Raw genomic sequence first — 12,237 nt, 5'->3', positions numbered from 1 at the left:
AGGCTGGGGCTTTGAGGGATGCCGGATGGCCGGGAAGATGTTTTCCACATGAGAGCAGCTTTGCTCCCTGAAATTTCCATCAGCCAAGCCACGAGCATCCGGGAACAGCAGCCGAGATGGCTCCCAGCTGGCAGCGCTGCCGGATGGCGCAGGGGCAGGCAGCCACCACCACGGGGTCATGACCAGCTCCACTGCTGCCAAGCTGGGGGACAGCCAGGGGACACAGGGCAGCCACATGAGCACTTCAGCGACCAAAAGCATGCAAACTGCTGGTAGTAGCTGCAGAAAAGCATCATCCCCATCCTCACCTCCTGTGAAAGGCCCCAAAACCTCAGAGTCTGCAGAGCTGCAGGGTGGGAGTGCTGGGGCACACAGGGCTGTTTTTCAGGTGCTGAGAGATGATGCAAAGCAGAGCCAAAGGCAGGTCCCAGGTGCCAGCCTCCACCCGGGGGGCAGGGCAGGAAGCCCCCAGCCTGCCATGGCTGGCAGGATGGCCACATCAGAGCCCCATGTGGGGCCAGGAACATGGCCCTGCCCATGCTCTGACAAGGGCCCTGCTGTTCAGGGCTGCAGCTGCTCCGCGGAAGTAAACAGGGTTGCTGCCAGCACATTCCTGCCCGATCCCTCCTGCCTGCACATCCCCCACAGCCGCTGGGGACACCCAGCACCTGGGAGGGGTGGACATCCCCACAGCACTGCGGACCATGCGCAGCTGCCCCCGGCACTCACACCCTCCCCCGGTATGAAGGGAACGGGGAGCCACCACCCAGGCAAGCAAATAAAATAAATGGCATTTATTAGCAAAATAAAGGACAGAAACTCTCACTCACAAGGCCCTTCCAGGTGGCCACGGCCACCCCACACAGTCCCCATGCTCTCTGCTGAGCTCCCTGCATCCTGCTGTCGCTCCTGCTGTGGCTGGCAGCCTTGGGGGCTCTGCCCTGGGCAGGGTGGGCAGTGCTGCCTGACAGCAACAGCATCCCCACAGCACCAACCAGCTCACATGCTGCTCAGCCCTTTCGGTGAAGCAGCCCAGTGCTTCCGGAGGCAGTGCAGGATCTGTCCCAGCTCTGACATGCAGTGCTCTGCCTGCCTGCAGAGAGGGACATGGGCTGAAAGTGCAGCCTCCTGGCTCAGTCCCGGCCCTCCCAGGCATCCTCCCGCTGCTTGTTCTCCAGGCGCTTCCTCTCTGCAGAGACAAGAGGGTCAATGCCACATCCCTACCGCCCCACCTCCCTGTGGAAGTGGCTGGAGTCCACCCTGCTGCAGCCCCCTCTCACCCAGCACCCTGTGAGACAGAGCACACATGAGGAAGGCCCCCCTGTACTGCAGCCCCTCCAGACACCCAAAACTCACCTTGAGCTTCTTGCAGCTTCCTCCGCTCGGCATCTCGCTGGGCGGGTGTCTGCTTGCTCCGTACCCCCAGGGCACCAATCACCAGCCGCCTGGCCAGGACAGCGGATGTTTCAGGGCGCTCCTTGGCCGGCTGCAAGTACTCTGTGAAGTTGGGGGACATTAGTGGGGCATTCTGGGAGGGACAGGGCAGCCAGCACAGCTGTGGGGCCGTGCTGGCTGCCCCACCCTTCGCCAGTTATCAGGATGATGTTGCAGCACAAGCACGATGGCACAAGCTGGCACAGGGCAGCACCACTCACCAGCAAATGCCCTGGCTTTGGCTTTAGAGGCGCGGGTGCCCTGGGACAGTGGCCGTGTCTTCACCATCAGGTGCTTGGTGCTGAGGGCATCGCGTGCTGCAGGAAGAGAGCAGCATGTCCACGTGCAGGGTCAGCCCCATGCCCAGAATCCAGCTGTGGGAGAGGGATGCCTCCTCTCTGCCCATCCCCAGCTGAACCAGGAGCAGTACCTGTTATGGGGCTGGAGAAGATGCCCAGGGCGTGCGTATCATCCACCCATTTAATATCAAAGCCTTTTTTCCTGCCAAAGAGAGGGAAGGTCAGCGAGGCATGGGCACCTGATGGGCAGCCACGTGGAGCAGAGCCCAGGCAGGGAACCCCAGCACCAGGGACAGAGTGCTGGCAGACTCACTGATAGCTGCAGAAGACACGCATCAGATCCTCGGTGCGGAAGTCCGAGGGGAAGTCGTAGATCTCGATGACGTGGGGCAGCTCATCGTCACTGATGTCTGGGGCAGCAGGTTCGGCCCCATAGTAGTTGAAGCGGGGTGACTGCTGGCTCTCCTGGTGCTTCTCACCCCCTGAGAGCTGCAGCAGTGGGAGAGGCACAGCACTGAGCAACCCATGCCCACCTGCCTCACAGCAGTTCCCAACCCACAGCAAGCACTCCCCAGACACTTGTCCAGGCCCCTGCACCCCACCCCAGCACTGCAGATGGATTCATGGCTTTGAGAATAGGAGTTTCCAAGCAGGGTTCTCACACCATGCACTTGATTTTCCTATTACCAGCATCCCTTCACTTGCCACGCTCTGCGGCCAGGTCAGGGATGTGGTATGAATGGCAGGGGTGAAACAGGGCAGTGAATCTCCAAGCACACCCCTCCTTCCACAGTGATGTGATGACCTGAAATACCTTAGGGGAAGAACGAGGAGCAGGATAGTAACGCCAGGAGGAAAGATTGATGTCTCTCTGCTACATGGAAGCACCAGGCTCAGCACGCCCTGGCTGCAGCACATGCACTGGAGCAGCCTATCAGCACCCCAGATACCAAGATGAAAAAGACAGTGCTCCACTGAGGAGCAAGTTCTGCTGGTTAATCACCTGTGCACCTAGAAATTTGTTTTATTTCTCATTTGAATTTTTCTGACTTCACTTTCCAGCCGGCAGTTCTTGTTCTGCCTCTCTGCTGGATTAAAGAACCCTCAGTCCCTGGTCTCCTCCCCATCACAGCACTTACTAATGTTAATCAAGTCCCTTCTCAATCTTCTTATTGATAAAATGGGTTGTGCACCTTTAGTACCTCACAGCGGGGCACTTTGTCCAGCCCTAAAAGATGATGACTGTAGAGATTTTCTACCTTGTGCATTTTACAGCCTTTATTTAAAAAAACAGGCAGCAGCCTCCCGCTGCCACAACACAAGGGTGCAGCCCCTATTTCCCTCTGTCCCACAGCATTGCTAGTGCCAGCTGGTCACCCAGCACCATGTTCTGCCCAGTGGGCCACCCTGCATCACTTGCTGAATCCTTCCTTTCCAAACCACGCCATGCCAGAGGCCAAGGGGATTCACTGCCTTGCTTCAGCTGAGACACCAGGCCAGGAGCAGTGCAAAGCCACTGGCAGCTCCCCTGTTCCCCCTGGAGCATGGGGCTGGCATGATGCCAAGAAATGGGTACATAACTCAGGCAGGTTCCCACCCCGATCCCCTGAGCGATCATAGCAGAGCACACCACGACTGCAAGGTTAGAGTCCATAAATCCCAGCCAGCTCAGTCAATAAAAAGTGCTCATTCCGACAATTTTATGGGGAAGATGGATTCACGGCAGGTAAGGGGGTGCTGCCACGGCGGCTGGATGCTGGTGGAGGGTAGAGCTGAGTTATGGAACTCACGGGATGAGCCAGCACTGCCAGCAGAGCCTCCTGCCCTGCCACCACCCCCGTGCAGGGCAGCACACTCATCAGGCACCCTGCGCCCGCTTTCCCAGGCAGGATAAAGCCCTGCAGTGCTGCTTGAGGGAGCAGAGCACTCAGGTAGTGCCAGGCAGCGGGAAGATGATTAGAGAGCAGGAGCACAGAGTGCCGGAGCAGCCCTTGACCTTCACAAATCACCAAGTGTGGCGGGGCAGGAAGGACAGGAGCCGTCTGGCAGCAGGGCTCAGCCACACGGCAGGCACGGCTCAACAGGTCCCCCAGCACTGCCAGCCCAGCACACAGCGGGCCAGCAGCTCCCAGCCGTGGGGCAGGGCAGGGAGGGCGAGCCAAGGTGAGGTCCCCAGCCATGGCAGGCATCCTGGGGAGGGTTCGCTGATGGAGGGACAGACAGATGACAGGGAAAATGAAGCCTGTCCATCACATCTCGCTGCTCTCTGAAGACACACTCCTGCCAGAGCAGGTCAGAGGGGTCTGTGGCTGCTGGCTTACACCACAGCCCCGGGCACGTGCGCATCGCGGCCCCTGCCATGCCCCACCGCCTGATGGAGAGTCCAGAGAGCCTCCCAGAAAACAGTCACACTGTTTAATTGCTCTGTGTTCAAACTGATTTCTACTCTGAATTTGTCTGGTTTCAGCTTCCAGCCAATGGTGCTCACTACAGTGTTTTTTCCTGCTAGATTAAAGAGCCATCCGCTATCAGAAATCTCTCCTCCACACAGAACATCATAAATCTTGCTCTCTGCCAGCTATCTGCATTGCATAAGGATTCGGTTTCGAGGAAGCCATTACTAATTTTCCTGTTCTTTATGTTAATTAACAACAGCTCCCTCTTCCCAAGAGCCTGCGCCCTCCCCAGGCAGCTACATCCACCTGCTGGGAGCTTGGAGGGCTCAGGAAGCACGAGGCACCATGTAGGAATCTGCAGGGGACAAAGAGGGCAACTTTTGATGAATCCCTATTTCAGGTTCTCTCACCCATTTTGGGAAGCTCCCTGGAAAGCTCAAACTTGTCTCAGAGCTTGTGCATAGGGGAGCCAATACAGATACTCCTTGGAGTGAGAACCTGTACTGCACAGCACAACCTTGCCCACAGCATCCTGTGGCTGCACCATAGGGTGCAGGGATCCTCCCTGCCCTTCCTCCCCCCAGGGCAAAGCCATGCCCATGGCATCAGCCCACAGAAAGCCAGTGCCAGCTGCACCAGCTGCCTCAGAGCAGCAGTGCTGTCCTCCTCGCACCAGCACTCACCACAATCTCCAGTCTGCAGGGTGAGGGACACTGGCTCAGGGGAGCACAGCCATGCAAGGATGGGAATACCCAAAGCCCTTCCACATCTCCCCAAATGTGAGCCCTCTGTGTCCCACCATCTCAGCACCGTGCCAGGCTCCAAGAGGACACATCAGCCCCAGCAAGGCCTTGCAGACAAGGTGGGATCTGTGCCCCTCAGGAAGAGTGTTCTTGAGTTAATCTGATCCCTTCATAGATGCTGTTATCAAGGCACCACCCATCACTTCACGCCCTGCTTACACCCAGGGGTAGGCAGTCGCTGGATGTAACAATATTAATGCTGTTTGTTTCTTCAGGTACATAATGTCATTTGGAAAATTACCAGTTTGATGCTACTGATTTAAAATGCAATAAAGGGATATCCAGTCTTGCTGCAGGAACTGAGCTTTCCTTGTGAATGGCAGCAAAATGGTGTGGGTCCTGGCACTAAGCAGCCAACTGTAGTAAATTCAGCAGCATGTGTGCAGGAGGGAATGGCAATGAGCCACAGCTGATTAAGAAGCCACAGTTTCAAGGAAACATCCCGTTGCTGTTTCAATGGCATTCCATACATCTCAGTCCATTTCTTTATCACCAGCCCTGGTTTCATGAGGGTGCAGTTGCAGTTTACAGCACTTCAGCAGGTTTTACTGGGCACACTTTATGTACTACAGAGGGATGATCACCCCAGCCTTCCCCAGCAATGCAGGATGGGATGGGACAGATGGGGAAGATGGAGATCCCAGGTGCTTTGGCAGCACAGGGGAAAGCTGGCTCTAAGAGCAGGCAGCATGGCCAGCTAGGCTGACCATGCCCTGGGTGCAGCCCACCCACCCCATGCGCTCACTCCAGAGAGCACAGGAACACATCCCCCACATCCCCACGGGCACAGTCACCGACCCTGCCAATCCCCACCAACACTGGCTCGCAGAAAGTACCTCCTCCAGCAGGCGTGGGTCCAGGCAGTCCCCATCATCGTTGAACAGCACATCCCAGCTCTCCTCAGCACCTGGGCTGGTCTGGCTCAGGGTTTCAGCACTGGCACTGCTCTGTCCTTCCTTAGGGGAGCTGCTGTGGAGACCTCTCTCTTCTTTCTCAGCCTCCTGGTGCTTCTGCAGCGAGCCCACATCCTCACCTGGCTTGGCCAGCTCCTTGGCCCAGGACGCAGGTGAGATCCCCTCCATGCCGTGGCACAGCTGCTCTAGCGGCACGGGGGGCTCACAGCTTTCCAGAGGTGCTCCCTCCCACGGGCTGCTCTCAGATCCAGCACTGCTCTCTGTGCAGGCAGAAGTGCTGCCTGCTTCCCCTACAGCAGGCAGCAGGTCACCCTCCCTGCTGGGATCCCCAGCACCAGCAGTGCTCTCCTCCATGGCAGGCGGGAGCTGGGATGGGCTGCCCATGCCCTGCTGTGGAGTGCTCCCCCCGGGCAGCACTGGAACATCGCCCATGCTGCCCCTCAGGAACACAGGCTCGCAGCTGGCTCCTGCTGCATACAAGGTGCTCTCCTCAGGAAGCTCAGCTCTGCCTCCCCACCTCTCCTCTTCCTCTGGCACCCCAGTGGCACAACCCTTGCTCTGCTCTGCCAGGAGAGACCTCTCCTCCTCCCTCTCCTCCTCCCAGGCTTTCGGACCCACTGTCTCCCCCACCAACTGGGACACCCTGCCATGGTTGCCCACCCCTGCTGACTGCAGGACAGCCTCTCCCAGGCTTTGGGAGAGGTCTCCAGCTGGATCTAGGGTGCTGTCCCCCAGCTGCTCCAACATGCCACTCAAGTCTGTCTGACAAACCAATGTTGGGCTAGCAGCGGGTGTTGGGCTAGTGGGATCATCCCCAGGCTCAGTGGGAGCCTTCACAGCCCCAGCCTGGGCATTCTGTAGGGATGGAGGGTCAGGCTCAGTCCTCATCATCCTGTGGTCGTGGCTGAGCTCTCTGGGTTCTTCGTGAGATGCTTTGTCCTGCCTGTCCCAGTGCTGGGCAGCAGCTGGATCTGGGCATGGCTCACACACACTGGGTGATGCCTCCAGGCTTTCCGGTGCAATAGGGCAGCCGCCTCTCGTCCTGTGGCTGTGCCTGGCAGAGGCTGTCCGTGGCTCCTTTGGGCCAACATCCACCTTGTTCTCCCTCCTTGCCGCTCTGCCTGCCTGTGTTCTGGCACGGGGGCTTCGCCTCTGCCCCTCGCCACCGGCCCAGCCGGGCTCCTGCAGCAGGCGGTGGTTCTCAGGCTCCCGGCGGTGCCCAGCCCGTGTGTCGCCTGCCGCTTGTGCCTCTCTCTCCCGCCGCGCTTTGGGCACGTAGAGGGCCATGTCGGGCTTCCTGCGGCGCACCCGGCCGCCCTCCGCCTCCTGCTGCATGGTGCCAGCCCTGCGTGCCAAGGAGAGCACAGTGTCACTGTCCACCCGCAGCCCAACAGCCCCGCAGCCGAGCGCACAGCGGGCAGCCCCTGCCCAGGTCACTGAGCCGGGGTGCCAGCACCACCCCTGCTCCCTCAGCAACTGGCACACAGTGATAGATTGTGCAGCCCCAACACGGCCCCACAGCAGCGTATCTGCAGGATTTGGGGCCCAGAGCACCCCCACAGCCCCACAGCCTTTGGTGGGGCACATCTGGCTTGGGGAAGCAGGGAAATCCTGACAGAATGAGGGTCTGCCCTGCTCCGGCAGCTGCTACCTGGGACCCTCAAGCCCAAGAGACCAGTGTCTGCAGCTAAAGCAGAACACTGAGACCATGCACTACTCAGCCATCAAAAACCACAGAGAAGCCTGAGGCAGCCACAGAACAACAGAAAGCAAACCCCAGCACAGGGATACCCTGGCACAGGACCATGGCATGATGCAGCCCTGCTCACCTGCTGCCCCGTCCCGACAGAGATTTATTTTTCATCATCTTTGGCAGAAGCAGGCACACCACAAGCGGCCAGGCCCCCCTGCCCCTATAAATATGCATCAGACAGGGTTTATGGAGACGGATGGTGCGGGGGGCTGTACTGTGGTTGAGGGGAAGGCAGAGTGGGGCTGGGCTGGGGCCCCATGATTAATCACTGCCCACTCCGTTTAGGGGGATTCATCACAGGCCGCTGTCAGGTAAATCACTGGAAAAACACCTCTTCAGTAATTAATGTGAAGTGACGGATGGACAGCCCCTGGGCCCATTAATCTGGACCATCAGCGCCGACCGAGATTATGAATGTCAGGATGCATAAACTGCCGGCAGATCAATAGGGCCAGGAACCCATCCAAGGCTCTCATTTCCGAGGCACCTCCGGTACATTAGCCTCCCCTGCACACAGCCCCTGACCGAGGCGCGAACGCTCTCCGTGGCCCCTCACCAACAGCCAGCAGTGGTGCCGGGAAGGCGAGGGGAGGCCAACCACTGGCTGGAAAGTGGCTGGGGCTGCCCATGCCACACAGCATCATCCCCTCTGTGATGGATGGACAGACCGTTGCCTTGGCATGATGGATGAGTCTCTCATGGCTCTCTGGAAACCACTGGAAAAGCCCAGCAGGGCAGTATCCCTAGCATGAGCGCGGCGCCTGTGCCTGCACCTCATGCTGCGCAGGTGGGCAGGAATATGAGGCGCAGGCACAGGTGCTGTGGTGATGCTGAGCACCATCCCAGGGCTGCCCCAACCATTTTTCTGTCTCCATAGCTCTTGTCATTTTTCCCCCCCTCTTTGATACACTAATTTTGCTGGCAGAACGATCCCCTTTATCTTTATCGACCGCAAGAAAGGAATGTATCCTACAAACCTTCCAAGGACTGCATTAGTCATTTTTCAACACTGAGGCATTATACATTTTCTCACCGAGTGGCAGCCCGGGTGCCAGAGGGGAGGGGGCACTGGAAGCCCCCCTGGCACCACCATTTCCAACCACAGATAGCTTCCAACTGCACCAAAGCATGTTCTGCTGAAGGACGTTTCCCAGCCAAGCCCAAGAGTCGCAGGCCATGGCTCGTTGCTGAATGTCTTGTGGGGGTCAGTGATCTCCCCAGGCTCTCCTTCCTGACAATTTCCAGCACGGGGAGCAACCAGAACCAGCACTGCTCCATGCAGATCTCATGTCACCTCCAAGAGCCTTTGCACACAGGATTTATGGGCTCCTCAAAAACTTGCCATTCACCTTGCCTCACCCTCCAAAGCAGATGGTGCAGCATTAGCCAGACGGCTGGTGCTGGGAGCATCCTCTCCCTGCACAGCTTTGCCTCTACCTGCCGCACACTGCTGGGGAAGAGCTGCTTCCTGCAGCCTGGGAAGAAGCACGGAAAAGGATGACCCACACTGGCAGGGATGCTGCAGAGCTTTGTTTTTTTCCCCACAGGGCATCACAGCCCCTGCCCCCAGCCTATCAAACACTTCATCGATGCCACAGCCACGGGTCAGCACCAACTAATTTCATGCTCCGGGAGGCAGAGCAATGGCCCTGGCTTTGGGTCTCATTCACACTACACTAGGCAGGGCAACCCTACCACTTCCAGAGTCTGGGACCAAGCTTGCCCCACAAAGACAGGCAGCAAGGAGCAGTGCATCCCCAAAAAAAGGTCTATGCTGCTCCAGATGCTGTCTTGTTTTATGGACCTGCCTAGCAAAACAACTCAGCACTGTGGCACCAAGCAGGGAAAGGCCATGGTACCATGGTAAAAGTAGTGATGGGAGTGCTGCCCAGCTGTCTGGCACATAAAGCCAACCAGCCCAGCACGGCCAGGAGGATACTGGATCATCAGCCAGGAGGCAGCCAGAGCTCCCTGAAGGCACAGGCTCCTCTTGCACTGCTCCCAGGAACACCCTGCTCATGGGGAGCTTGTGCTCATGGTCTGCATTTGTGAGGTCCGAGCGAGCTGCCTGGTCAGATGCCAGCCTGTGTTTCCCCTCTAGCGAACATCAGCACACATGGGCAGCGTTTTCTCCCTCATTTCTCTTCCTGTCCTGTCGAGGGAAGGACCCCACAAACAAGAGCAAGCCAGCCACAGTCCTGCTCAGGGAACCTGGGAACAGGCACGGCTGCTGGGCTGTGGTGCTCCTGTGGAACATGCCAGTTCCTGGAGAAGTCTCAGTGCCACACAGCACCCTCTCAGCAGGCTGCCGCATTTCCTGGCAGGGAGCTGTATTTTTAGCCTTCGAGGTTTCTAATTCCACTCAATCCATATTCCCATCGATACAGTAGATAACCTTAAAGCCCTGACAGTGAACAGGGATGGCAATACTGGGGGACCAGGAGCCTTGGGGGACCTCACACAGCCTTGGAATGCAGCTTGCACACCACAATGTCACTCTTTACAGCCTGCAGCAGATTGGGCTCTTTGAAGGGGAAAAAAATAACTACAATAACAAGATTAATAAAAAGACAGGTACAAGGAGATTCTAAACAGCTCCACTGGGGAACCTGCCACTTGCAGGACTCATCCCATGCCAGGCACGTGCCATGGCACACTTACCAGCTGCACAACACCAGCCCCTGGCAGCCTGAACAAGGACTGTCAGAGATTTTGGCTACCCTGCACCTCTCCTGCTCTCAGCAGAGCTCCAGGCCAGGCCACCTGGCTTAACAGCGGGCAACGGGGCCAGAAAAGGACCTGGATACCTGGTGGAGACAGAGCAAAGGCATGAACATAGTGACTGGTACAAGGCAAAGCAAAGCATTCAAGAAGCAAAGAGCTGCATCTGCAGGCTTTAAGGCATCCTGTCCCCTGCTGCCAGGAGAAAGAGCTCTCAGCAGCCACAGCAACACTGGCTGTGTGAGGAGGTGGCAAAAGTGACAAAGGCACTGAGAGATTTCAATCATGCCTTTCACTCGCAATACTCTTAGGAGACACCTGGAATAGATGCTCTTAGGAGATACCTGGAACAGGAGAAGGGGAAGATTTTGACAGGAAGATGATTTGAAAGTCAATAGTGTCCTCTCACAGCTGCAGGGGGGCATGGGAGAGGGAAGGGACAACAAACCAGCAGAAGGAGTTAACAGCCAGAATGCTAAGGGGAATACAAAGGACTTTACAAATATAACCAGGCAGAATCAGCACAAAAGTGAAAAGGTCTATTAATAAACAAGGAGGGAGAGAAAATTAATGATGTCTCAAAAATAAAGATGACTCAAAAGGGAAAAATCACTGTTTTTAAACAGAAAAATGCAAATGAGGCAGAGGCCTTGCAAAAACAGCTGCAGGAAAAGCAAAAACAGCATGTCCACACAGACACAGTCACCTGGCCAGTGCAGAGATGAACCTATTAACCTGCTGGCACACCGTGCCAAGGAGAAACCAGGGCCCGAGTGATGGGTAGAGCAAACAAGGCACTGATTTTCTCTGCAAGAAAGGACAACACAACCAGAGCTGAGAACAGGATAAACCCTGTTCCTACCCCCAGCGCAGAACAAAACTGGCAGTTAGAGGAGCCGGCACACCTGCACAATGAATGATGGACACTGGCTTGCCCAGAGTTATTTCAGAAGAATCACTGGGCAAAGCTATTTGATGAGACAAGCAAGAGCCAACTTATCTGAACTTCAGGGTCTCGTTTAACAACATCTCTCAAACTTCTACTTGAACAATGAATTGTCATTAGATGATACTGAGCAGTGAGCTGTTGTAAACACCATACAGAGAAGACATCGTTGAAAGGATCCAAGAAATGTAAGCAGGAAACAAAGCAAGACCCAGCTTGGGAAAATGAAGCTAAATTAACCAAAGTAGCTACTCAAGGAGCAAGCGCAGCCTGAAAAGCAAGGCCCAGAGCCCTACAGTGCACTTACACCAGAAAGCAAGTGAGTGGGATGACCACCCCAAAATGTGCAAGAGGCATATCTGGTCACCAGCATCGTGCCATGGGCCGCTCTAGGGCTGTGACCGCCCACAGCAGGCAGCACACAGAACTCGCAGGTGGTGTGAAGGATACACGAGGACGCCAGGGGCCTGCAGGCAGCCATGAGAACAGTGTGCAGCACGTGTGAGCACCAGACACCTGCTCTACAAGGCACGGCAGCCTGGCGCACCGAGCACCCAGGAACGCGTGTAGCTCCCCTGCTCTCAAGGGCTGACACTTTGCCCCGTGACTCTGTAGGGCGCGGAGAGTTATGGGGTCTGCAGTGTGCCCTTACCCGGCTATCCCGGGGGCTGCCCGCCAGCGACTGGGGAGGGCGGGCGAGGGGAGCAGGGCTGGGGGAAGGGACGGGGCAGGGGATAAGGATCAGGGCTGGGACACCAGGGAGAGGGAGAGCGGGGCAGCGCTGGGACCGGGCAGGGTGCGCACCCCGGGCCGCTGTGCCCCGGCACCGAGCGCCCCGCCGTGCAGTGCCGGGCCGTGCCGGGCCGTGCCGTGCCGTGCCGCCCGCCAGGCCGCTGCCGTTACCCGTGGCCGTGCCGGGTCCCCCGTCGCTCCGCGCCGCGCCGCCGCTTCCGCCGCGCCGAGCCCGCCCC

At 57.4% G+C, this 12,237-nt stretch overlaps 1 protein-coding gene across 1 annotated transcript; it reads right to left on the bottom strand.

The window, feature by feature from the left end:
• Positions 1-798: 798 nt before the first annotated feature.
• Positions 799-12,221, bottom strand: R3HCC1L (R3H domain and coiled-coil containing 1 like). The gene is made up of 7 exons (XM_041461609.1): positions 12,170-12,221; positions 5,769-7,191; positions 2,047-2,222; positions 1,865-1,935; positions 1,656-1,751; positions 1,357-1,497; positions 799-1,189 (listed from the first exon to the last, which is right to left on the bottom strand). The coding sequence occupies exons 2-7, from the start codon at positions 7,179-7,181 to the stop codon at positions 1,134-1,136; spliced, it is 1,953 nt and encodes a 650-aa protein (XP_041317543.1). The 5' UTR covers positions 7,182-7,191; positions 12,170-12,221; the 3' UTR covers positions 799-1,133.
• Between the last annotated feature and the right edge of the window lie 16 nt (positions 12,222-12,237).

The sequence above is a fragment of the Pyrgilauda ruficollis genome, unplaced genomic scaffold (assembly GCF_017590135.1).
Source record: "Pyrgilauda ruficollis isolate IOZ18807 unplaced genomic scaffold, ASM1759013v1 scaffold15, whole genome shotgun sequence".
In the NCBI taxonomy this organism is placed as follows: Eukaryota; Metazoa; Chordata; class Aves; order Passeriformes; family Passeridae; genus Pyrgilauda; species Pyrgilauda ruficollis.
This window is presented reverse-complemented; position numbering and strand designations above follow the sequence as displayed.

What these genes read in the sequence shown, in the direction of transcription:
- R3HCC1L (XM_041461609.1), bottom strand. Translation starts at nt 7,181, where the DNA reads ATGCAGCAGGAGGCGGAGGGCGGCCGGGTGCGCCGCAGGAAGCCCGAC. An exon ending in CAAAGCCAGGGCATTTGCTG is followed by an intron (nt 1,498 to 1,655) that starts GTGAGTGGTGCT and finishes CCAACTTCACAG; the next exon opens with AGTACTTGCAGCCGGCCAAG. An exon ending in GAAGCTGCAAGAAGCTCAAG is followed by an intron (nt 1,190 to 1,356) that starts GTGAGTTTTGGG and finishes TTGTCTCTGCAG; the next exon opens with AGAGGAAGCGCCTGGAGAAC.